We start from the raw sequence: 27,936 nt of genomic DNA, 5'->3' as shown, positions 1-27,936 counted from the left end.
CTCAATTAAGACTTTAATTAGAAAATTTTTTGTTTTTTTTTTCTTTGTAGGTATTGTAATTTTTATTTCACTTTTAGCTTGAAATTTTGAATGTAATATTTGCTTGGACCCATAGAGTGGGGCAAATTCTGGAGACCTTAAAATTAATAGCAATGTTTAAATCTGGTTAAGATTTTTTATTTCATCTGCAATGGCATTACACCAATTATTTGTGAATACCACAAAGAAAATTTTCTAAATGTTAATTTCATTTCTCTGTCATCGCAACATTTATAAATTAATTACAAAGCCAAACAAATAAAACAAAATCCATTTTGTCACCCAAGGAAACAGACATAAATTCCATTTAAAGATGTAAATTCAAATAAAACCAGACAAGAGAAAAAACAATAAGGTCTGAATTCAGCGATTTCATAATAATTTATTATTAAACTCTTAGGATATATATATTTTCATCCTCCACCCCCCCCCCCCCCCCCAAAAAAAAAATTCCTGTACTTGGTATGACGGTTACCCAGACTACATTTTATGACGAAAACGTAAACGATGAATTATTTCATTTTTGAAATACTTTGAAAATTCTAGGTACTTTTCGATTATTAGATTTAGCTTTTTCTGGTCTTGATAATGAAAATGTAATTGAAATTCATATTTTCTCTTTACAATTTGGGTTCGACTTATAACCGCCTTGGGATGTAAAACATTTTTACTACACATTGTCTTAGAGCATTTGTGTTGAGCGCCTTTTTTGTGGTGGGAGAGCAGGCGTAGAAGACTTGGCATGGGATTACATTACCAAAAATAATGATTATGACATTTATATCGGTTGTACCTGGTTGTGTTTTTCGTTCGGTTCCTGGGTTGCCAGCTGGCTGACTGGTATTTTGGCTTTGCGTCGTATATCGTATTGTGGGATATTATCCAGTGACGCGATGCCTTTGCGTTTTGTTATGTTACGTTAAGCAAATATGATTTATAGTCAATTTGTGTTAAATTATGCATAAAAACCAATGGATTTTTGAGTGTGTGCATGTGTCTTATTTGGTTTTCTAGCCGAACATCTTTTTTTGTTGCTGCTTTCCTCTTTGGTTTCAACAAACACACAAACCGTTATCAGTTCAGGCAACAAAATACTATGGCACATATACCTTAGTATATTATTAGGCATTTATCATTTTTATCACTCCCTAAATGTAGGCCATAAATTAGTTAAAACGGAAACCGGAACCAACTCCATATGCACACACACACATACATGCCTACATGGAGATCCATATGAGCAACAGTAAAATTCCAAAGCTTCCTCTCGGTGGCCATAACAACGTAAAGTGATATTAATTTTGAAAAGCTTTTACAGATTTTAATACCTCTTCACTTGCACGAACAATACCTCTCATCTAGGGGAACATATTGAAATCCGACAAACAGCAAAAGTGGAATAAAACAAAACAAAAGAATCATTTCATTTTAAGCAAGTACTTCAAGATGTAATAAATTTCCTTTGGTACATACAACATATTCTCGTTGTTTGTTGAACATTTTTAAATCTATTATAAAATCTTATCAATTTACTTTTATGTTTTATGGTGCATATGTTAAGGGTTATGAGCTTAATGGAAAACTGAAGCATACTTTTAGGGTGTAATCTAAAAAGTCGAAACGATGCAAATTTAAAATAATGTTGTCTAATCTGTTTTTTGTTGTTGTTCATTTATTTAATTTTTTATGATTTGTTGTAGAGAACAATGTAGTTCGATATTGCTTATGCCATAAAGGTCATTTTATGATGCAGATAATAAAGTAATTGTTATGGCTCTTTACCTGAATGCATTTGAAATATTGAAAAGTTTATGATCCTTTAAAATGTTTACATTAAATTCCATGACAAGAGATCATGGACATTAAAAACATTTTAAATCTACCTATTAAAGAAAATAAGTAAATATAAGCAAGGTTTGTGGCAAAGATGTTCGTAGGTCCAGGGCTTCAATACTTTTTTAGGAAATTTTTCGGAGAGCTATAGGAAAATCATTCAAAAACCGAAAAACATATTTATATTTATTTGGATCGAAAGGACTGCCCATATAACAGGTTGGCTGATAAGTCCCCGGTCTAACAAAGAAAAACACATTTTTTTTGTCAAAATTGGTTTTTATTATTCAACATAGTTCCCTTCAAGAGCGATACAACGATTATAACGACCTTCCAATTTTTTGATACCATTTTGGTAGTACTCCTTTGGTTTTGCTTCAAAATAGGCCTCAGTTTCGGCGATCACCTCTTCATTGTAGCCAAATTTTTTCCCGGCGAGCATCTGAGAACAAGAAAAAGTCGCTGGGGGCCAGATCTGGAGAATACGGTGGGTGGGGAAGCAATTCGAAGCCCAATTCATGAATTTTTGCCATCGTTTTCAATGACTTGTGGCACGGTGCGTTGTCTTGGTGGAACAACATTTTTATACCCTCCACCATAGGGGGTATATTAACTTTGTCATTCCGTTTGTAACACATCGAAATATTGATCTAAGACCCCATAAAGTATATATATTCTGGGTCGTGGTGAAATTCTGAGTCGATCTGAGCATGTCCGTCCGTCCGTCCGTCTGTTGAAATCACGCTAACTTCCGAACGAAACAAGCTATCGACTTGAAACTTGGCACAAAAAGTTGTTATTGATGTAGGTCGGACGGTATTGCAAATGGGCCATATCGGTGCACTTTTACGTATAGACCCCCATATAAACGGACCCCCAAATTTGGCTTACGAGGTCTCTAAGAGAAGCAAATTTCATCCGATCTGGCTGAAATTTGGTACATGGTGTAAGTATATGGTCTCTAATAACCATGCAAAAATTGGTCCATATCGGTCCACTTTTACGTGTAGCCCCCATATAAACGGACCCCCAAATGTGGCTTGCGATCGCTCTAAGAGATACAAATTTCATCCGATCCGGCTGAAATTTCGTACATGGTGTTAGTATATGGTCTCTAACAACCATGCGACCATAATTACATATAGCCCCCATATAAACCGATCCCCCGATTTGGTTTGCGGAGCCTCTAAGAGAACCAAATTTCATCCGATCCGGCTGAAATTTGGTACATGGTGTTAGTATATGGTCTCTAACAACCATGCGAAAAATTGGTCCACATCGGTCGATAATTATATATAGCCCCCATATAAACCGATCCCCCGATTTGTCTTGTGGAGCCTCTAAGAGAAGCAAATTTCATCCGATCCGGCTGAAATTTGGTACATGGTATTGGAATATGTTCTCTAACAACTATGCAAAAATTGGTCCACATCGGTCGATAATTATATATAGCCCCCATATAAACCGATTCCCCGATTTGGCTTGCGGAGCCTCTAAGAAACGAAAATTTCATCCGATCCGGCTGAAATTTAATACATGGTGTTGGTATATATTCTCTAATGACCATGCAAAAATTGGTCCATATCGGTCCATAATTATATATAGCCCCCATATAAATCGATTCCCAGATTTGTCCTCCGGAGCCTCTTGGAGGAGCAAAATTCATCCGATCCGCTTGAAATTTTGAACATGGTGTTAGAATGTCGTCTCTAACAAACACGCAAGAATTGGTCCATATCGGTTCATATTTATATATAGTCCCCATATAAACCGTTCCCCAGATTTGATCTCCGGAGCCTCTTGGAGGAGCGAAATTCATCCGATCCGGTTGAAATTTGCAACGTGGTGTTAGTGTAAGGCCGCTAATAACCATGCCAAAATTGGTCCGTATCGGTCTATAGTTATATATAGGCAATCCCCAATCACACAAAAATTGGTCCATATCGGTTCATAATCATGGTTGCCACTCGAGCCAAAAATAATCTACCAAAATTTTATTTTTATAGAAAATATTGTCAAAATGTTATTTCTATAGAAAATTTTGTCAACATTTTATTTCTATAGAAAAATTTGTCAAAATTTTGTTTCTATAGAAAATTTTTCCAAATTTTATTTCTATAGAAAAATTTTTCCAAATTTTATTTCTATAAAAAATTTTTCCAAATTTTACTTCTATAGAAAATGTTGTCAAAATTTTATTTTGTCAAAATTTTATTTTGTCAAAATTTTATTTTGTCAAAATTTTATTTCTATAGAAACTTTAAACTTAATTATATACGTATTTAATCGGCCTTTTTTAGTTTAATATATACTACGTATGGACTATGTGGTATATATTACGGTGTTAGGAAGTTTTAAGATACCTTGCCATCGGCAAGTGTTACCGCAACCCAAGTAATTCGATTGTGGATAACAGTCTTCAGTAGAAGTTTCTACGCAATCCATGGTGGAGGGTATATAAGCTTCGGCCTGGCCGAACTTACGGCCATATATACTTGTTTATTCTTCATATGGGGCCGTTTTGCCGCGATTTCGACCTGCAAACGTCCCAATAACGCCATGTAATAGTCACTGTTGATGGTTTTTCCCTTCTGAAGATAATCGATAAAAATTATTCCATGCGCCTCCCAAAAAACAGAGGCCATTACTTTGCCAGCGGACTTTTGAGTATTTCCACGCTTCGGAGACGGTTCACCGGTCGCTGTCCACTCAGCCGACTGTCGATTGGACTCAGGAGTGTAGTGATGGAGCCATGTTTCATCCATGTCGGATGTATTACGAGTTAACAGCTGCAAACACCGCTCAAAATCATCAACACGTTGTTGTTTTTGGTCAAATGTGAGCTCCCGCGCCACCCATTTTGCACAGAGCTTCAGCATATCCAAATATTGATGAATGATATGATCAACACGTTTCTGAGGGTTTCAAAGCTTCTCTAAGTGGTTTCACTGCAAGGTGGAACGCCGTTCGGACTCGGCTATAAAAAAGAGGTCCCTTGTCATTGAGCTTAACATGGAATCGTGCAGCACTCAGTGATAGGACAGAAGTTCACCAATGTGGTATCACAATGGACAGAATAGTCTAAGTGAGCCTGATACATCGGGCTGCCACCTAACCTAACCTATGACCAACACTTTCCTTTGATATCTTTAAGGCCTCTGCTATGTCGATCAACTTCATTTTACGGTCATTCAAAATCATTTTGTGGATTTTTTTTACGTTTTCGTCGGTTCACCGTCCTCCGTGCTCATTTCACCACGCTTGAATTTTGCATACCAATCAATTATTGTTGATTTCCCTGGAGCAGAGGCCGGAAACTCATTATCAAGCCAAGTTTTTGCTTCCACCGTATTTTTTCCCTTCAGAAAACAGTATTTTATCAAAACAAGAAATTCCTTTTTCCCATTTTTTTCACAATAACAAAAGTTGCTTCACAAAAGACGCTCTATTTCACAAACTAATTGACTTACAGACGTCAAATTTTGACACGAATCATTTGAAGGTTGGTACTATATAAAACTAATATGCATTTAATAGTAGCGACGCCATCTATGTGTCAGACCGGGGACTTATCAGCCAACCTGTTACTTTAATGTTTATTTTTATTTATTTTTTTATTTATTTATATATTTATTTATTTGTATATTTCTACACAGCAAGACAATGTCTTATAATTATAGTGCAGATTTCAATTTGAAGATTATTTCATGCAAATATTGACTGCAACTCAAATCGCCCATCCGAGTGCAGCTAGAAATAAAAATAACAATATAAGACAAAGCTTCTTTGTAAAATCTTTATTATCATACAACATAAATATTTATGATATATTTATGATCGTCTAGAGCATTCGTGTATTCTGTGATGATCTCTTCTCAAAGTCATCCGATTTTTTTTATTATTTAATTCCTTAAAGAGGTCTGGCATCAATATCTCAAATACTTCTTCATCCAATCAGAAGATACATTTTGAGGCCATTAAGATTTTTTAAATTACCTCATAGTTTTAGTTTTTATGTTAGATTTCATCCAATCTAAAGTTTTCAACTTAGGATATCTTTATAGTTCCAATCAAAACTTCCCTTTTGGAATTTTTAAGGGCTATGTGTTTCGCTATTACCTACGGGAGATGATACTTCTTCCTTAGGATTTATAACAGTCCTTGCTTATTGCTGAGAAGTCAAATTAGGAGTTACAATATTATTGTTATTGATTTCGGAATGTTCGACAACCACAGGATTTCCATCTTGTGGAACATTGTTATCCGGAGCAGTAGAGTTAGATTCGACTGTAATTTGGGATTCACTTTCTGTAACAGAAGCATCCAAAGGAGTTTGATTATGGATTTCGGAATGTTCGACAACTACAGGATTTTCATCTTTTGGAATATTGTTATCAGTAGCAGTAGAATTAGATTCATTTTCTGTAACAGAAACATCCAATGGAGTTTGACATGGTGGAGTGCTATATACATCAATATCGGAATCCATAGATATAGTTTTTGAGATATGCGATTCACGAAATCGTAGTGATTTAAGTTTCTGATTAGAGTTACCTACAGCATCATCATCAGAAAACTCATGTGGAGGTGGTAAAATTAGATACGTCGACGAATTATCTGACTCATCTGAAATTGTAGCAAAAGGTTGTAGTTTTGCCAAATCTACATTTGTTGCAATAGCATCCTCGGTAGATGGAATATTTTCTTGGTGAGTTTCTTGATTCACAGAAATGTCAGTATTCTTTACTTCACTCTCAGAGGAGTCCGGGAGAGTAGAACACGGCACTAGATTACCTTCAATTTCAGTACTATGATCCATTCCCTCAGAACTTGGACTTTTATCGATTAGATCGGATGATTGTGTTAGAATCGTCTGCTCGAGATGTGTAACTATTGTCGTTTCTGTATCCATAGGTAAAGTTGTTGCTTGTTCACTCTCTAACGCAGGCTCAACTTTCTTCATATTTGCAGCGGTCTCAGTTGTTTTAATTTCATCTACAGCACCAACATTGTCTGACGGAGAAACTACATTTGTATGTGTTCCCGGCAATTTCTGTTCATTTCCCGAGATAGGTGTTTCAGTCACCAACACAGGTTCAACGTCTTCTAATTGAATACAGGATTCACTAACCGTCCCTGATTGTACATCAACAGTTTGAACTTGATTTATAGATGGAGTTGTTTCAAAACCATTATCTGCTTCAGGTTTTGTATCAATAGTTTTAGCCGTTTCAGATACACTTACTGGGTCCGGTTCCTTTGGCTTCTCTTCTTCCGCAGAACTTACTGTTTCTGCCACCAACACAGGTTCAACTTTATCTAAATTAATAGAAGGTTCATTTAAACTTGACTCATTATCACTAACCGTCACTGATTGTACATTAATAGTTTGAACTCCGCTTATCGATGAAATTGTTTCTTGATGAGAATTGGTAGAGATATCTGCTTCCTTTGATATAGTTTTACTAGTCTCTAAAGTAGCAACTGAAGCTTCATTCGTTTCCTCTTTTTTTGCTTCACAAGTAGTATCAGGTTCAGATTTTGTATCAATAGTTTTAGCCGTTTCAGATACACTTACTGGGTCCGGTTCCTTTGGCTTCTCTTCTTCCGTAGAACTAAATGTTTCAGTAACCAACACGGGTTCAACATTATCTAATTGAATAGAAGATTCATTCAAACCACAATCCGTCACTGTATGTACATCAACAGTCTGAACTTCATTTATCGATGAAACTGTTTCTTGATGGGAATCGGTAGAGATGTGGCCTTCATTTGTTATAGTTTTATCAGTCTCCAAAGTAGTAACTGAAGATTCATTCATTTCCACTTCCTTCGTAGTATCAGCTTCAGATTTTGCATCAATAGTTTTAGCTGTTTCAGACACAGATACTGGTCCTGGTTCCTTTGGCTTCTCTTCTTCCTTAGAGCTCAATGTCTCAGTCTCTTTTTCCACAGTCAATATTGAATGATTTGTTACAGATTGTGCTTCACTAGTATGAATATCTTCAGTGGATAATGCTGTTTCTGGATTATTACCAGTGGAAATCTCATCCTCTTTTAATGGGTTCGTTTCACTTTCAAGTGTTGTTTCAACCTTTTCCAATAGAAGGGATGAATCAGTGGCTGAGATTGAGCCTGCTTCAACCATATGATTTTGGGAAGATTTTATATCCATAGTTTGCTCCTCTGGTTTGGGATCCCCTTCGCTTGGCAAATTTGTTCTGGTTTCTGCAGCAGTTTCAACCGCTTGGCATATGACAGAAGAGTCATTAATTTCCTCCTTCTTTACTTCAACAGACTTATCTATGTGAGAAGAAGATAATGTTTCTTCTTGATGAGTACTTGTAGACTTTGGATCTTCAGTTTCTTCTGCAGGTTCAACATTTTGTGTTTTGATAGTTGCCTGAAGTATTACAGATTGCGTTTCACCAGAAGTTTCAGTAGATGGCGTTACTTTTAGATTGACCTCCGTTTCCTGTTCCACAGTAGTCGTTTCTGATTGCAGTTTTGGTAAAGGTTGATTCTCTGAATAAGGACTTAATGCTACAGCCGAATCTGTAACTGAGTGTGTATCACAACTTCCATCTGTCACTGTCTCTGGTTTTTTAGTTTCCTTTTCTACTATAGATGCAACATTGTCTTTCGGTTGAGAATCGATAGTTTTGGGGTCTTCGGCAGGCGTACTAACTGCAGGCTCTTGCAAAGGTGTTTTAAAATTCGACTGATCTACATCAGATTGACTAGAATGTAGGCTATCAATAGGAGACAATGTTTCTTGTTTTGTTTCGGTTGGTATCAGTTCAACTTTCAAAGTAGTCTTTTCAGTTGGGATTTCGGACTTTTCCAATATGATAGAGGATTCGGTTACTTGATCAGAAATTGATTTGTCGCTACAGCTTGTCCCTGTTGGTGTATTATTAGAGTCTAATTGCTCAATGGATGGTATTGCTTCTTGTTCTGTGTTTGCTTTTTTAGCCCCTGGCTGAACTTCAACATTTTGTAATTTAACAGATGGCTCACTTATATCCTTATCGCATAGTTCGTTTGTTGACGAATTTATTTCATTGGTTTGAACTGTTGGTATTTCTTCATGATGACTTGCTAGTTGGTCCTCCGGTGCTTCAATAGTTAGGATAGTTTGACAGCTTTCCACGTTTGGGACTTCGTCTCCTGTCACAACCTGCGATTCAGTAATTTGCTCTTCTATAGGAGTAGGAAGTGTTTTCTGTTCCTGATCCTTATTTGTTTCTTCAGCAGTTCTTTTAACCCCTTCAATAGGATCAACTTTTTCCAAAGAGGCTGAAACACTATCCGTTGCAGGCTGAGTAGCATTGGATTGAATTGCCTTACTAGCTGTAACAGACTTATCACATATTGTATTTGCAGGTTCTGCAATCGTTTGAATTTCATCAGCACTATCAGTGATGTGCTGGATATTTTCTATTGTATTTTTACCATTTTGAGAACTAATAGGTTCGGCTTTTATTGTTTCAGTATTTTGCTCATCTGTACCAAGTGGAGTTACTTCGTTCAACTTAGTTGCTTGTTCACTACCTATGTCAGAGGTAGGGGTTTGAGATTCTACTGTCACAGCCTGTGTTTCAGTAATTTGCTCTTCTATAGGAGAAGGAACTGGTTTCTTTTCACTAATTACCGGATCCTTATCTATTACTAAAGAAGTGCTTTTAACCTCTTCAACAAGTTCTACTTTTTCCAATGAAGTTGAAACGTGCTCATTTTTAGTTTGTGTAGCATTGGGTTCAGTATCGATCTGAGTATCTGTTGGATTTAATGGTTCTCCAATCGTTTGAAATACAGCTTCTTCTACACCTGATTTTGATACTATGGACAGAGTTCCTCCTTGAGGTATGATTTGTTGATTTGATGAAGTAATAAAAATAACAGCATTATTAAAATGAGGTGATTTTCTAGGAAATGTTTCTACTGGGGATGATTTTTTGCTTGGAACTTCCACTGTTTCAGATTTAATAGAAGTGTCACTACTATGAGTTGTCGCTTGTGTTTCACTATGGTCACTATGTTCATTATTACATGGTTCAGTTGTTAATGGTTCTGAAGATGTGGCCTGTGAAGCCGTTGTGGGATATGCAGCGTTTTTTATTGTATCGGGAGACAAACTGGGGGTAGCATTTTCAGAAGGCTGATGCTCTATTGGAATCATATTTTCCGTAGTTGTAGACGTAGAGACTTCTTGCATTTCCAAAACATCTCCTTGGGTGGGAGAAATATTGGGTCCGGGAGAAATAATATCTGCCATAGAAGATGTTGTATCCTCTCCGGGACATTTTTCTTTCTCATCGCCAACATGACTACTTTGTACTATTGTTTGTGTTTCAATTGAAGTTGAACTAGTATTTGTTTCAATTAAGGTCGTAGACGGAACATCGGTTTTCTGCGCTAATTCGTTCTCCGACAGTTCTATTGTGTTAATATGTTGAACTTCCTCAGACACTGTCTCTACAAATTCTCCATATTCAGGTGGTGGGGCTATCAGTATATTTTCTATATTAACTTCTTCTGGTTTTTGATCATCCTCTTTCAGAATACTGGGTAAACCTTCCTCAATAGTTTTGTTTTGATTTTCGGTCTTATTATCAATAGAGTTGTTGGTCTCCACTTCTTGAGTAGCAGTCTCCTTAGTTTCACTTACAGATGATACTAATACTTCTTGGCGCTCTACAACATTTTCTAGTGCCATTGGGAGAGGTTCAGAAGAAATCGGAGTTTCAACTTGGCCAATAATTGTATTATTCGTTCCGATATTTAATTGTCCTGATATACCTTCAGTACTGGGAATAACATCTTTAGACACTTCTGCTTCTGATTGTTCAATGTGTATCGGTTCTCCTTCGGTAGTTGAAGTAGCAGTTTTAGTCGTCTCTTCAGGGATCGTATCTTCGCTGTCTTTTATAGTGGATATGACCAAGTCTGCTTGATTCACATTTATTGGTGGTTCTAAAGCAGAAGTTTTTGATTCAATAGAGGGAGTAAGAATATTTGTAGCCATTGATTCTCCATTTTGTTTTATGGATTTGTCAGGTTCTATATGATTTGAATCAGTTGTAACTACTTCATCAACTTGGACGGGAATATCTGTATTCTTTACTGCAGAACCCTCAATGTCTTCTGCTGAAGTTATCGATTGAATAAGTGCAGAGGGAATGTTTTTATCATCTATTATAAGAGTTTCTTCAGCACAAGTTATTGATGCAATAGTTGGAGCACACGTGTCTTCATTTTCCTTTACAACAGTTACTATGCCATCGGGGAATTTCTCGACATGTTCGATTTCCGTTGTTGCAAGTAGGGTTTCAGTACAAGACACTACATTATGAGATACTATTTCTTTTGAGACTTCCTCCTTTTGGGATACCGGTGTAGACATTGGTACTATTGATATTGCGTCCTTTAGGGGTTTCCCAGGTACTGGTGGTTTCTCAATAATTGGTTCAGCATTGGTGGGAACATCTGAGATAGGTATTTCTAGTGAGACTTCCTCCTTTTGGGCTACCGGCGTAGGCATTGGTACCATTGATATTGCGTGCTTTAAGGGTTTCGCAGGGACTGGTGGTTTCTCAATGATTCGTTCAGCATTGGTGGGAACATCTGAGATAGTTATTTCTAGTGAGACTTCCTTCTTTTGGGCTACCGGCGTAGGCACTGGTACCATTGATATTGCGTGCTTTAAGGGTTTCGCAGGGACTGGTGGTTTCTCAATGATGCTTTCAGCATTGGTAGGAACATCTGAGTTAGTTATTTCTTTTGAGACTTCCTCCTTTTGGGCCGGTATCCCAAAAGGAGGCATTGGTACCATTGATATTGCGTCCTTTACGGGTTTCTCGGGGACTGGTGGTTTCTCAATGATTCGTTCAGCATTGGTGGGAACACCTGAGTTAGTTATTTCTTTTGAGACTTCCTCCTTTTGGGATACCGGCGTAGACATTGGTACCATTGATATTGCGTGCTTTACGGGTTTCGCAGGGACTGGTGGTTTCTCAATGATTCGTTCAACATTGGTAGGAACATCTGAGTTAGTTATTTCTTTTGAGACTTCCTCCTTTTGGGATACCGGCGTAGGCATTGATACCATTGATATTGCGTCCTTTAAGGGTTTCGCAGGGACTGGTGGTTTCTGGTCTATGGGTTTCTCAGAACCTTTTGAATCTTCAGTAGTTGATTCAACATCACCTTGCGCTTTATCGATAAGAGAAACTTCTTCAGTCGTTTTGGGGGTATTTTGCAATTTTTCTAAACTGTGTTCATCCATGGTAGATGATACGACTTCCATCTTAGAAGAAACAGTTTGCAAAGCTTCCTCTGGACACACAGCTGGTGTAGTTGAAACAACCTGTTCACAGGACTTTTCATTCACCTCCTGAGCAGAATTTGATGGCTCTGTAAGTATGCCTGCTTGACTCTCTTTATTAATGGTTGGTATAATTGTTGGTTCCATCTTAGTTGGTGGTGTTTCATCAGCGACTGATTTTTCTATACTTGTGGTTACTGTCATCGTAGATGGTTCAATCTCATTGGAAGTATTTTCCGCAATAGAACTACTGACGGAGCTTTCTATCGAAATTGCTGATAATTCTTCGGTCGCTGATTTTGTAGTGTTTTCTGCATTACTTTCAGATGACTTTGAATACAAGGTATCAGTAACATCGGCTAATTGAGTTTCTTTAGATAACTCTGTATCATTTACTTCTATATTGCATGGTTCATTTTCAGGTGAAGAAGGTAAATGTTCTATAGTTGATACAGGGATCGGTGGACGATTAACAACAATATTTGGTTTAACTTCTTTTGGGAACTTTCCTAGACTTATATTAGCTTTTATATCTTCCGGAAAACGTACAGCTTTATTAGGTTTCGTTACGTTGCTGCCTGGTTCTGGACTAGACATTCTTGTTCCCTGTGATGCAATAATTGATGACTCGTCTTTTGACTGCATTTCAACTTTTGCTTTTAATAATACCGTAGCACAGGATGCTGAGTCCAGGATTTCTTCAACTGGTACGAATTTTGTGGTTTCTTCAGGTAGGACTTCCTGAGGATTTGCAATGCTAACGCTAGTTGCCATAGTTTCAGTGGAGGTTCCATGATTCTGCTCATTGATTACCATTTGTGCAACTTCCACCGAGGCTACGACTTCGTTAACTCCAATCTCTGATACTACTGCTGCAGTGGCTGTCAGAGATTCTACAACGACTGTTGTGGAATCTACATTTCCCGTGCTACCTTCTTCCTGAACTGCTGCAGAATTGTCACATTGATAAGCTGTTGGTGGAGGTAGCAAATTTTCGGAAGAATCTTTAGAATTTTGGTTTGCTTGTGGGTTTGTTGAAACAAATGGTGATTCCTCATTGGTACTTCCCCCATCGTCTCTAATAACCTCTTGTATAGTTTCCGCAGAATCTTTGACATTATTTACGCTATTTTCCAATTTTACTTCTGCTTCAGTTGCCAGAGCTTCCATACTAATTTTCAATGGTTCTTCGGCTGAAGCTACTTCTTCTGTGGGGACAGGCAATACGTATTCAGCAGAATCTTCAGAGCTTTTCTTCTCTTCTTGTGGTAGATCAACTGAAGTTGAAGTTATTTCACTTTGCTTTGTTGAAACAGGCGCTAAACTCTCCTTATTGCCTATATCATCTTCGATCTTTGCTTGTGTCGCTTCGACAGACGCTGTTATTTCTTTCGAACCATTCTCTGGTTCTACTGTTGAAGAAGATGGAAGATTTTCTACGGTGGCGTTAAGGGGGTCGTCTTTATCTTCGACGTGTTCAGATGAAGATATTACTTCACTGATTGAAGCAACATGTGCTAAACTCTCCTTATTACCTCTATCATTTTCGATCTTCGGTTGTGTCACTTCTAAAGATGATGCGATTTCTTTCGAAGCATTCTTCGTTTCTGCTGTTGCAGAGAATGGAAGATTTTCTACAGTGGAGTTAAGGGGATCGTCTTTATCTTCGACGTGTTCAACTGAAGATACATCTTCCCGGATTGGAGTAGAATTATTTTCCTGATTTGCTTCAGAGGGAGGTAACAAATCATCTGTAGTTTTTGTATTTCCTCCTTGAGATATTCCTGCCTCTACAGATGAAGCTGATGTTGGTTTATTTGAAGACTCTTGAACATGTGTTTTATCACCTTCGTTTTCTATGGAATCTCCAGGACAATCTGAAGCAATTTGCTTTTCAGTTTTATCTTCTTTGCTTGTTGTAGATTTTGTATCGTCTTTGGAATCAGCATTGGATATAGATTGGGGAATTTGAGGTGTCGTCTCAATTGAAATGTCTTCTTTTGGGTCATTTGAATCACTTGTAGATTCTGCTGCTGACACTTCAGTAAGTTTAGTTGTTATGGTATGACAGACGTTTGCGTCTGATATGGGAACTGAATTCTCTTCTTTTGTGGTAACTTCGATTATTGATTCTATTGAAGATGATGATATACCCTGGTTTTCTTTTATTGCAGGTGATTTAATTGAGGGCTCCTTCAATGTTTCGGAAGATGTTTCAGTGACATTTAAGTTTATATCCGTGGGAACAGGGATATTTGACTGAACAATATTCGAATGAGCTGATGAAGATATATCTCCCGCTAGTGAAGGAGCTGGTGTTTCTTGCTGCAAAGTCGCAGATGTAATGCCTTCAATCTGCTCAGGAGCTTTTATTTCTTCCTGCGAAGCTAATGATGTGCCTTCTAACTTTACTAGGGTTGTTTGATCATCTACCTTTTCGAGTTCTTGTTTAACATTTCCAATATTTTCTTGAATTTTCGTATTATCAGAAGCCATCATACTAATCGTTTGTTCATCTTTGCATGTAGCATTTTCACTATGTGAATCAGGTTGTGTTGCTTCTGGTACAATTTTAGCAGTATCTTCCGAAGTTACAAGGGATTGTGATGATGTAGTTTGTGTTACTTTTTCTTCGATTACTTGAGTGGCCTCTTCATTGGCTCCAGCTGTATTTGTTTGTTCTTCCGTACATACATTACTGGATTTTTCAGAAAGTTCAGATACACTTGCCCTTTTGGCTAAACATTCCAGAGTAGGAATTTCAGCTGTGGTAGTTTCTTCTATTATGGAAGCTTTAGAAGTCAACTCACTAATCTTCACTTCATCTTTGCAAATCGAAGCTTCCTTTGAAGGTAATGGAACTTCTCCTGTTGTTGATTTAGGTGCCTCTTCCGTGGATTTTGGGGACTCGCAAGGCAGTGCTTGTTCATTCGTTATTTCAATTACCGCTTCTGAAGTGGAATCTTCAGTTGCAATACGTATATCAGATTCTCTTACGCTTTGGTGCAATGCATTACCCTCATCCGAAGGTGTTATAAAGTCTTCATTATGTTTCTCTTGTGGCGAATTATTCTTTAATACTTCTGAAGAATTCTCAAGTAATTTATCCGAGCTTTTATCAACTTTAGAGGAATCCTTAACAATATTAGAGTGGTCTTGAGATTCAATTTCTATTTTCTCTTCTGAAGACTTTTCTTCAATTGAAGAAATTTCAATGGTTTTGCTCTCACCACTAGCCGAAGCCACACTGCTGGTAACAGAGTCCAAATTTTTATTCTCAGCCGTTAAAGATACACTTTTGTCCAGTTCATCTGGTGTTGGGAAATTTTTTATATCAATAGAATCCACTTCCGCCTTCATCAGTTTATCGGGATTTATGGCTGAAAGAGAAACAAAAGCCAGTTAATTTAATATTAAGTACAATTTGTGGGCTTCTGAAAACTATTACCTGGAATATGATATAAACCAAAAAGGACAAGAATTGCTAGCAATGCAGGTGATATTCTACAAATTTTGAGGTTTTGATAAAATATTGAATTCATGAAAATTATAACCATAAATGAATGTAAGCGGAGCAATTACTTACATCCTAGGGAAGTAATGCTGCTATCTTCAAAACCAATGGGAGGCCCTAAAATTTCTCCTTCAATCTCAGCTGTTAAAAGAGGCCCAGGTAAACCCACAAAATCAGATGTATCACAAGGTGGTAAATCCATGGATTTATTTTCAGCTATCTAAAAGAAGGAAAACGGGGTTGAGTAAATTCAAATTTGACAGAAAATGATTTCATTTGCCACATACCGGGACATTTGGCTCGCTAGCAATGCAGCTAGATTCAACTAAAGGTTCAACTGAATAGGCCGACATTATCGATTGTTTTTCGGTTGCTCTAACGCTTTGATCCAGACCGCAATTGCTTCCATTAGAATTTGGTGTTATTTCAGCCATGAACAATGCTGGATTTTTTTTTATTAGTTTGGTCTACAAGCTAGAAAAAAAACAATAGACAATTATTAGATTTCTGGTGTATGTTTGATAACCTTGGCATTCAAATAAGCCAGACCGGGCTTAGACTAGGGTGTTTGATTTCTATGGGGTTACAGCGTTATTATATGCAGAACTTGGGATGGGGAGGGCGTGTATATGTTTGGCGCGACGTTTGTTGCCATAGGTCAAACCAGTTAACACATGTTATTCCAACTCATAACCATAACATAAGGGGGTTTTTCGTATTAGTTGTCTCCAACAAAATGCGTACACGTTAACGCAACACTACATGTATTTGGCGCCGTCTGCTATCGATTGAAACATTTTGATTTATCCGCTTGCAATATTTGCATAATGTTTAAACGGTATTTTAAATGGGTGCTAAGATTTTCTGGACATTTACAATATTTGTAACAATTAAAGAGATATAATTTAGAGCAGGCTATAATATAAGCTGATAAATTAAAAAAAAAATTTTTTACACCCTAATAAAAATTAACCTTCTAGGGTACTGTAGACAATTCAACTCAATTTTAGTTCAGGGAATTATTATATGTGGTAAGAAATTTTTCTTGACTTTAATAATTTGCAATTATTTTACTCCAAATTTCTTTCAAATTACGAATTATTCTTCAAGAAGCGAGAATAATTAAGAAGGTCTAGTAAATTTTTTTGCATGTGTCTAAAAATAATTACTTTTTTGTGATATAGGCGTTTTTTTTATACAATGTAGTTAAAATTCTCCAAAAATAACCTAAATTTAAGATTAATCAAAATTCCTTTTTGTGGTGGGTTCGCTGTTTTTTGAGTGTACATATCAGAACAGGAAAGGGGATTCCCCCAATCGGTATACTGAAATATTTTTCATTTTTTTTTTTTTTAATTTTTCTTCAGAATTCTGCAAAGGATGATAAGGTTTCTCTCTTAGTTATATCTGAGCGGGGAAGGAGGCTCTTCTTCTCCAAGTTGTTTCAAAAATTACAAATAAATTCTACAATTTGCTTATAATTTTCATAGTTTTATAGAGTTTGATCCTCTAATAAAAATTACCCTTAAACACTTGAATTGAATTAATACAAATGAATTAACTTACTGGAAATCTTCAGCTAACACAGAGGGTACATAGGTTGACAATGGGTTATAGTGATAGTGTGATTGCTTTATATTTGGTTATAAAACCATGCACGGGAAGCGGGTATAACAAACGTCGTTCTTTTGAAGCAGTTTTTCTGAATTTCTTCGAAAGCTTCAAAACTTTATCACCCAAAAAAAATTAAAAAAGGTCAGGCGGTCCTATAATGGTTCGTTTTCTTTAAATATAGTTTCTTTACATCGACGTGTGTGTGCCCTACAATGCGGTCTATAAATAGAACTGTATGATTGTATGTGTTCGTTAAGCGAAAATAGATTGCTGGTGACAATGAGAGTTTCAAGGGCCAGTGGATAGGTTAGTTTAAAGTGGCAGCCCAATTAACTTTCAGGCTCACTTAGACTATTTAAAGGGTGATACGGTCAAAATTTGCTCAAGGGAAAACGCGTGCAAATCGGTGAAATCGTTTATTTAAAAAATCAAATTAAATTTCTTTTTCAAGTTCAATTTGTATAAAATTCAGGAAAAATATTCAGTTAGGCTTTCGCTTTTCCAAATCCGAATTGCCGCGCCTCACGCTTGACACCTGCTATCAGATTTTGTACAGCCACCTTGTCCACCTTCTTCGCCGCAGAAAGCCAGTTTGCCTTGAACTGCTGCTCGTCCTTAGCAGTTTTTTTGTTCTTCTTTAGGTTCCGCTTGACAATAGCCCAGTATTTCTCAATTAGGCGGAGCTCTGGCGTGTTGGGAGGGTTCTTGTCCTTGGGAACCACCTGCACGTTGTTGGCGGCGTACCACTCCATGGCCTTTTTACCGTAATGCAAGATGCCAAATCCGGCCAAAACAGTACGGAACAACTGTGTTTCTTCAGGAAAGGCAGCAGACGTTTATTCAAACACTCTTTCACGTAAATTTCTTGGTTGACAGTCCCGGAAGCTATGAAAATGCTGCTTTTCAAGCCACAGGTACATTTGGCTTGCCAAACCAGATATTTCTTTGCGAACTGTGACAGTTTTATGTGCTTGAAAATATCTGCTACCTTTCCCCTTCCTTTTGCCGTATAAAACTCCTGTCCCGGAAGCTGCTTGTAGTCGGCTTTGACGTAGGTTTCGTCGTCCATTACCACGCAGTCAAACTTCGTCAGCATCGTCGTGTACAGCCTCCGGTATCGCGCTTTGGCCGTCGTATTTTGTTTATCATCGCGATTTGGAGTCACTACCTTCTTGTAAGTCGATAGTCCGGCTCGTTTTTTGGCTCGATGCACGTTTGTAGACGATACACCCAGCTTATTTGCGGCATCTCGGAGAGAGAGGTTAGGGTTTCGCTTGAAACTACCGGCAACTCTCTTTGTCGTCTCAGCGGCTTCCGGTTTTCGATTTCCCCCGATCCAGACTTCCTGGCTGTCGACAAACGTTCCCCAAACACTTTAATTACATTTGTAACGGTTGATTTGGCAACTTTTAGCGATTTTGCCAGCGTTGCGCGCGAGTAGCTCGGATTTTCGCGATGTGCGAACAAAATTTTGATATGCTGCTCTTCTGCTTGGACGGCATTTTGACAACTGAAGAGTGAATTTCAAAATCAAAATAGGAGCAACATTCGACACATACCCACACCTTCAAAATGAGGGGTGTTCATGTTTTTTAAATGCAAAATTGAAAGAAATACGTCAAGTTTATATTGACCAAATTTTGACCGTATCACCCTTTAGTCCATTGTGATACCACATTAACTAAAAGTACCTATTACATATGGGCACTTCTAGTTTTAACCGCTGAACCTTCTCGATTATTTTCTTCTGTTGAACCAACCAGATTGTTCCAAAAACATTACCAGACTGCATAAGTTAACGTTTTCCAGGTCAGTCAGTAATCTAAAGCTATATGCCCCTAAAATTTGCTTACGCCTTACACAAAATACAGGACACTCACACAAACGGTGTTTAATTGATTCCTTTTCCTCCGCATCATGACAGCTCATACAATAGTCATTATACTTCGTGCCAATAGGTTTTGCAAAATCCCTGATAGGCGACCCGTTATAGCATATATCAGAAGTGATATCTGACGTCTCGAAAACACTAGCATATATAGTGTTCGGTTTAAGTTTAAATGGGGCCATATTTGCTTGGTGTCGTTACAACGCTTGCAATTCTCCCATCGAACATTTTCCATCATAACAGCATTCTCACGCAGTATGAGCTTGCAGGTAGCCAGGGACATACCAACAGATTCTAATTCCCCTGGAATATGTAAGGTAGTCCCTAGCCTTAGGTTAGGTGGCAGCCCGATGTACCAGGCTCACTTAGACTATTCAGTCCATTGTGATACCACAGAGGTGAACTTCTCTCTTATCACTGGATGCTGGCCGATTCCACTTTTAGCTCAAAGACAAGGGACCTCCTTTTTATAGCCGAGTGCGAACGGCGTTCCATATTGTATTGAAAGCTTTCAAACACTCTGAAATGTCAATAGCATTACTGAGAAGGGATAATCCACCGCTAGAAAACTTGTTGGTTATTGGTCGAAACTGAGGTTGAACCCACGACACTTTATATGCAAGGAGGGCATACTGACCGTTGCACCACGGTGGCTCTCAAGTGATACTGCTAGTGCTGCATCGCGTCCATAACGGAGACGAAAAACACCGTAACCACATCAGAAATGATCCGAAAAGTGAAGGCCAGATTTTATCGAAATCCACGCTGTAGTGGTAGAAAATTTTACCGCGTGAACGGATGCAACACAAAAATGGGCTTATACTGAAATTCAACAAGTATATACGGCCGTAAGTTCGGCCAGGCCGAAGCTTATGTACCCTCCACCATGGATTGCGTAGAAACTTCTAAACACTGCCATCCACAATCGAATTACTTAAGTTGCGGTAACGCTTGCCGATGGCAAGGTATCTAAAACCTCCTAACGCCGTCTTCTAAATTGTATGTAAGTCCCTACGTGGTATATATTAAATCAAAAAAGATCGATCAAATACTTATATAATTCAGTTTGACAAAATGTTGTATAGACATAAAATTTTGACAAAATTTTATATAGAAATAAAATTTTAACAAAATTTTCTATAGAAATAAAATTTTTACAAAATTTTCTAAAGAAATAAAATTTTGACAAAATTTTCTGTAGAAATAAAATTTTAACAAAAATTTTCTATAGAAATAAAATTTTAACAAAATTGTCTATAGAAATAAAATTTTGACAAAATTTTCTATAGAAATAAAATTTTGGTAGATTATTTTTGGCTCGAGTGGCAACCATGATTATGTTCCAAATTTTAACCGGATCGGATGAATTTTGCTCCTCCTAGAGGCTCCGGAGGTCAAATCTGGAGAACGGTTTATATGGGGGCTATATATAATTATGGACCAATTCTGGCACGGTTGTTAAAGATCATATACTAACACCATGTTCCAAATTACAACCGGATTGGATGAAATTTGCTTCTCTTAGAGGCTCCGCAAGCCAAATTTGGGGATCGGTTTATATGGGGGCTATATATAATTGTGAAGCGATATGGACCAATTTTTGCATGGTGGTTAGAGACCATATACCAACGCCATGTACCAAATTTCAGCAAGATCGGATGAAATTTGCTTCTCTTTGAGGCTCCGCAAGCCAAATTTGGGGATCGGTTTATATGGAGGCTATATATAATTATGGACCGATGTGGACCAATTTTTGCATGGTTGGTAGAGACAATATACTAACACCATGTACCAAATTTCAGCCTGATGGGATGAAATTTGCTTCTTTTAGAGCAATCGCAAGCCAAATTTGGGGGTCCGTTTATAGGGGGGCTATACGTAAAAGTGGACCGATATGGCCCATTTGCAATACCATCCGACCTACGTCAATAACAGCTACTTGTGCCAAGTTTCAAGTCGATAGCTTGTTTCGTTCGGAAGTTAGCGTGATTTCAACAGACGGACGGACGAACAGACGGACGTGCTTAGATCGACTCAGAATTTCACCACGACCCAGAATATATATATACTTTATGGGGTCTTAGAGCAATATTTCGATGTGTTACAAACGGAATGACAAAGTTAATATACCCCCATCCTATGATGGAGGGTATAAAAAAGCAAAGGCTCATTCGAAAGGGCCACACCAAAAGAAGGAATATGATCTACTCCAACAAGTTTCAAAAATGTTATTTTTGAATAAGGAACATATGACATGTTTGTCGCAACCATATTATTTTCTCGGAAATAATTTATTTGATTTCGACAAGCATTTTAAGTGTGGCGAGAAAACAACTTTTTTGAGGAAAAATATTCTTTATTTCCCATCCACAAAATAACATATTGAAAAATATTGGAGGTAATGGTTTCGTAGCAAAAAAAAGTGACCAATTACCAAATTTGATTATCTGCGATGCCAACCTGTCTTCGATGAGAAGCCATTCCAAATATGGCAGTTTGTGCGTAAACCAAGTGATATGAGCACAAGAGGTCAGCTCAAAAATTTACAACTTCGATTGGCCACCAGAAATCAAGCGCTGCCGATGGTGGTTCCCCGCTCGAATTCTTTGCAGAGATGGTCTGTATCAAACTTTTTTAGGTTTGCGACTGTCGCAAAGTTGTAAACGTCGTAAATGTAGAAAAAGTAACAAAAGTCGCAAACTGAAAACACTTTAGTCGCGTCAGCTAGGCAGCGAATTCGATGATATCCAAGACGATGGTATGTGCGAAGAAGTTTCAATTCTTAGGAATGTTCACAATTTTCGGTTTTAGTCCCCACATTTTCCCTATTGCCTATTGCACGAGTACAGGGTAACCGTGGATTTCCTCGTCCAAGGTATTTTGCACACTCACCAACGGGAATTTCGATACCACCTAAGAAAATAGGCTTGACCATGAGAAAACTTTCACAAATTTCTGCAGAAACTAACAGCGAATGCAATTTGGGTTTTCTACATTATGATTACGACTTTTGCGACATACGTATTATACCGTCGCAAATGTATGTCGCAAAAGTCACAGTTTGTGACAGGCCAACCCTGATTCTTTGATCGTGGGTGCAAAATAAATGCGGAATCTTATCGAGAAAATTTCAGAAAGATAAAATTGAATCCTGGACAGATAAACATTTCAGCTGCAGACTTTCCATCAGAACTCAGCACAATCGTACTCGTCAACAAACCAAAATCTCCGCTTCTTAATCAGTTGGACTTGTGGACCTCGAGCATTTTGGGGAATAAGGTTGGCACTAAAAAATACAAGATCATTTCAAGAAGGCATTTCGCTGGAAATGGACTAAAATTCAGCAGAACCACTTTGGAGCAGCATGTGAAGGCGTTGTCGGCTGTTTGAAGGCCATTATTCGTGTCAAAGATAGTCAATTCGAACAAATTTAAACTGATTCTAATACTTGATGTTATTTCTGACATTTTTGGTTTTCGAACATTAAATTACGAAAAAATTATAAAAAAAATAGCGCTTTACTTTGTTGCCTATTTTGCCCGATTTTCACAAATATAATCATACTATTACCATTTACTAGAGGTATAACCTTGGGACCCAACTTAGAAGGACAAAGTGCCAGTCATATTGTCAAGGTTTAGATTTAGTGATTTTAAATATCGATAAAAATTAGGTATACGTTTCTCTTTAAAAATGTATACCATTCTCTCAGACATTTAATTTATATTCTTAATACGATGATATGTAATCAAACCATATAAACAGAATACGCAATTTCAACAATCACAACATCAAAGGATTTACAAGTGAATTACCTTTTTTCTATTTGTAGATATTTTTTATCTTTTTCTTGTGTAGGTTTTTTTTTTAAATATTTTTGGGGTTTTCCCAGACAAGTGTTTTCAATTTAACTGCTGTAGTTCTACTAAAAATATACGTCTAGCATTCCAATGGATGGGTAAGAGAAAGCTTTTTCTTCATCGAAAGTGGGCAACCTTATAAGTGCTCAATGAAAAGCCTAAATTCAACCCCGCAGTTGAATAGAAAGCAATGCCAAAACACATGGTAAAAACTGCTATCTAAAATGTAAGGGGTCTCTGTTTACTGTTTATTTTCATTTATGTTTTGCTCTCGAACAATATTAAGAACCCGCAAAATAGCAAATACAAATAATAGAAGAAAAGGAAAACAAATGTTATTGTGTGCAATTTTAAATTTGGTGAAGAAATCAACAAGTGGGCCCTTTGATGATATTTCAATGAAGAATGACTGGTCTTGACAAGTTTGAAGAAGTAGACATCAACAACAATAAACAACTTCTGAGGTATTACGATAATTTAATATACACTCGAAAAACAAAATGTCAATTAGGTGATACATACCATTTAATGATTATTGTATTGATTACGTTTCAAAGAAGAAGTTTAATTACAATAAAGACATTATAATGAAACGACTTCATTACACGTAAAAAAAATAATAATTCTTTCTTCCCAAACGAAATTTTAGACAAACAAACATCGTTTCCATTTGTTTTCGCTATAAGGATTGATTGTTTTATAGGATGTAAAAACAACTTCATACAGACTAAGATTTTTTTTCTGGTTAACTGCATCTTCCCTCACATCTTTCTCACTTCAACGAGGGTTTTTTGTTCTTAGCACCTTTATCTATAATACAAACAATGTGGAAGAAATTATTCGATTTTATATTTTTTTTTATACCCTCCACCATAGGATGGGGGTATATTAACTTTGTCATTCCGTTTGTAACACATCGAAATATTGCTCTAAGACCCCATAAAGTATATATATTCTGGGTCGTGGTGATATTCTGAGTCGATCTAAGCATGTCCGTCCGTCCGTCCGTCTGTCCGTCCGTCCGGCTGTCCGTCCGTCTGTGGAAACCACGCTAACTTCCGAACGAAACAAGCTATCGACTTGAAACTTGGCACAAATAGTTGTTATTGATGTAGGTCGGATGGTATTGAAAATGGGCCATATCGGACCACGTTTACGTATAGCCCCCATATAAACCGATCCCCAAATTTGGCTTGGGGAGCCTCCCGGAGCAGCAAAATTCATCCGATCCGGTTGAAATTTGGTACGTGGTCTTAGTATACGGTCTCTAACAACCATGCAAAAATTGGTCCATATCGGTCCATAATTATATATAGCCCCCATATAAACCGATCCCCAGATTTGACCTCCGGAGCCTCTTGGAGGGGCAAAATTCATCCGATCCGATTGAAATTTGGTACCTGATGTTAGTATATGGTCTCTAACAACCATGCAAAAATTGGTCCATATCGGTCCATAATTATATATAGCCCCCATATAAACCGATCCCCAGATTTGACCTCCGGAGACTTTTGGAGGGGCAAAATTCATCCGATCCGGTTGAAATTTGGTACCTGATGTTAGTATACGGCCTCTAACAACCATGCAAAAATTGGTCCATATCGGTCCATAATTATATATAGCTCCCATATAAACCGATCCCCAGATTTGACCACCGGAGCCTCTTGGAGGAGCAAAATTTATCCGATCCGGTTGAAATTTAGTACGTGGTCTTAGTATAGGGTTTTTAACAACCATGCAAAAATTGGTCCATATCGGTCCATAATTATATATAGCCCCCATATAAACCGATCCCCAGATTTGACCTCCGGAGCCTCTTGGAGGGGCAAAATTCATCCGATCCGGTTGAAATTTGGTACCTGATGTTAGTTTACGGCCTCCAATAACCATGCAAAAATTGGTCCATATCGGTCCATAATTATATATAGCCCCCATATAAACCGATCCCCAGATTTGAACTCCGGAGCCTCTTGGAAGAGCAAAATTCATCCTATCCAGTTGAAATTTGGTACATGGTGTTAGTATGTGGTCTCTAACAACCATGCAAAAATTGGTCCATATCGGTCCATAATTATATATAGTTCCCATATAAACCGTCCCCAGATTTGACGTCCGGAACCTCTTGGAGGAGCAAAAGTCATCCGATATGGTTGAAATTTGGTACATTTTGTCAATATATGGCCTCTAACAGCCATGTAAAAATTGGTCCATATCGGTCTTTAGTTATATATAGCCGATGACTTATTACACAAAAATTGGTCCATATCGCCAAAAATAATCTACCAAAATTTTATTACTATAGAAAGTTTTGTCAAAATTTCATTTCTATAGAAAGTTTTGTCAAAAGTTTATTTCTATACAAATGTTTGTCAAAATTTTATTTCCATAGAAAATTTTGTCAAAATTTTATTTCTATAGAAAATTTTGTAATTTACCAAAACTTTATTTCCATAGAAAATTTTGTCAAATTTTATTACTATAGAAAGTTTTCTTAAAATTTCATTTCTATAGAAAGTTTTGTCAAAAGTTTATTTCTATAGAAATGTTTGTCAAAATTTTATTTCTATAGAAAATTTTGTAAAAAATTTATTTCTGTAGAAAATTTTGTCAACATTTTATTTCTATACAAAATTTTGTCAAAATTTCATTTCTATACAAAATTTTATCAACATTTTATTTCTATAGAAATTTTTGTCAAAATTGTATTGCTATAGAAAATTTTGTCAACATTTTACTTCCATAGAAAATTTTGTCAACATTTTATTTCTATAGAAAATTTTGTCAAATTTTTATTTCTATAGAAAATTTTGTCAAATTTTTATTTCTATAGAAAATTTTGTCAAAATTTTATTTCTATAGAAAATTTTGTCAAATTAGATTATATACGTATTTAATCGGCCTTTTTTTGTTTAAGATATACCCCGTATGGGCTAACTTACAATTTAGAAGACAGTGCTAAAAAGTTTTACGATACCTTGCCATCGGCAAGTGTTATCGCAACCCAAGTAATTCGATTGTGGATGACAGCCTTTAGTAGAAGTTCCTACGCAATCCATGGTGGAGGGTACATAAGATTCGGCCTGGCCGAACTTACGGCCGTATATACTTGTTAATTTTACCTTTAGCCTGGACGGAGAATCGAACCGCGGACTATATAGTTTGTAAGCCAACACACTATCCACTGGGCTATGTAGCTGTTATTGTCATCAACAGACAATTATCGTTATAGCCATCAACACACAAGCAACACAAACAGTGAAACAGTTATATTTATGAAGCATAGTTTTCGGCGCCCGCCGAAGTAAAAAATCTTTATTTGACAGAAACATTCATTTAGTTGGCTATCACAGGGAGCCACCGTGGTGCAATGATTAGCATGCCCGCCTTACATGCTAACCATGCCACCGTGGATTCGATTCCTGCTTCGACCGAACAAAAGTTTTTCAGCGGTGGACTATCCCACCTCAGTAATGCTTGTGACATTTCTGAGGGTTTCAAAGCTTCTCTAATTGGTTTCACTGAAATGTGGAACGCCGTTCGGACTCGGCTATAAAAAGGAGGTCCCTTGTCATTGAGGTTAACATGGAATCTGGCAGCACTCAGTGAAAAGAGAGAAGTTCACCAATATAGTATCACAATGGACTGAATGGTCTTAGTGAGCCTGATACATCGGGCTGCCACATAACCTAACCTAACCTGACCTAGTTGGCTATCAATGGATAGCAAGGGGTCGTGGGTTCGATCCCTGCCTCGACTGAACACCAAAAATGTTTAACATATATTCCAAAAATGTTCGGAAGATTCCGAAAAGATGTTCGACATTGCATACCACTATATTCCATTTTGTGTCTGATATAAACGAAATTGACTGTGCTTTTGGATCAAAAATTAGTTTTTTATTATAAAAATTTTGTAACAATTTGTTGTTTTTGTTTTTTTGGTGATAAAGATTCGAAATTTTCGAAGAAATACAATATTAAAGATTACGCAACCTAAATTTTAGGATGAGAAATTTACAAATTACTAAGGACAAATTTCTTTAAAATAGTGAAATTTTAATTAACATAAAGTTTATAATTTTTGATTCCAAAAATTTTTTTTATTAAATTTAGAACACAAATTTGGGAAATCTGCGTCCCTTCGTTAAAGTCGTATTTCTTTGAATTAAGATCAATTTGCCTTAAAGTAAATAAACACATTTTTTATTTAAAGAAATCGTCCTTAAATTAACTGTAATATTGTATCTTTAAATTTAAGTTAAAAGAGCTTCAAATATAGGCTACGACTTATTTTGAGGATTTAGCATAGTTGGTTCAAAGTTTTTTTTTTTTTTTTTTGAATTAAGAAAACATTTTGTATGTTGATGTATCCGTTATAATTTGGATTTTTAATGTGTCATTTGTTTGTACGTGAATAGCTTTATGAATATGCCGCGAAAATAGATCCTATATTTAAAGCAACATACACTCAAGGAAAAGTTTACTTGGATTGAAAGATTTTGACCTTTCTTTAAGGAGTTTGGTATTGATTCCGAGCCAAAGATGCACAGAGAGTACGGATTGGTTGGGACGTCCGAATTTATTGCCAACCTCGTTTTGGCAGTTGCAGCTACTATCACTTGGCAGTTGTGTCTCCCAAATAATTCGGTCATGCCAATCGAACGATGTCAAGGAAGACTTACATGACATGATTTGGTTGTGTCTACCAATAAATTCTGCTGTAAGTACCTTCATCATTCGGTTGTGTCGATCAACTCTTGGAGTTCACACAACCGAAATACGAAAAAATTGGTACCCAAATCCAATTTCAAATTTATCACGCTTAAAATGAAAGAACTGCAGTTTGAATATCTATAAGTAAA

At 37.0% G+C, this 27,936-nt stretch overlaps 1 protein-coding gene across 1 annotated transcript; it reads right to left on the bottom strand.

Moving 5' to 3' along the window:
* Positions 1 to 5,654: 5,654 nt before the first annotated feature.
* On the bottom strand, positions 5,655 to 23,127 carry LOC142238402 (uncharacterized). Its single transcript, XM_075310042.1, has 4 exons — positions 23,031 to 23,127; positions 16,001 to 16,187; positions 15,786 to 15,933; positions 5,655 to 15,579 (listed from the first exon to the last, which is right to left on the bottom strand). The coding sequence occupies exons 2-4, from the start codon at positions 16,145 to 16,147 to the stop codon at positions 6,038 to 6,040; spliced, it is 9,837 nt and encodes a 3,278-aa protein (XP_075166157.1). The 5' UTR covers positions 16,148 to 16,187; positions 23,031 to 23,127; the 3' UTR covers positions 5,655 to 6,037.
* Positions 23,128 to 27,936: the final 4,809 nt, after the last annotated feature.

The sequence above is a fragment of the Haematobia irritans genome, chromosome 5 (assembly GCF_050003625.1).
Source record: "Haematobia irritans isolate KBUSLIRL chromosome 5, ASM5000362v1, whole genome shotgun sequence".
Taxonomy (NCBI): domain Eukaryota; kingdom Metazoa; phylum Arthropoda; class Insecta; order Diptera; family Muscidae; genus Haematobia; species Haematobia irritans.
The sequence above is the reverse complement of the archived record's forward strand: the minus strand, read 5'-3'. Positions and strand labels throughout refer to the sequence as shown.

Bases quoted from the DNA above. Each gene is read 5' to 3' on its own strand.
- LOC142238402 (XM_075310042.1), bottom strand. From the start codon at position 16,147: ATGGCTGAAATAACACCAAATTCTAATGGAAGCAATTGCGGTCTGGAT. The intron at 15,934-16,000 runs GTATGTGGCAAA...TCCTTCTTTTAG, and splicing joins CTAGCGAGCCAAATGTCCCG to ATAGCTGAAAATAAATCCAT. The intron at 15,580-15,785 runs GTAAGTAATTGC...TTTCTCTTTCAG, and splicing joins CAGCATTACTTCCCTAGGAT to CCATAAATCCCGATAAACTG.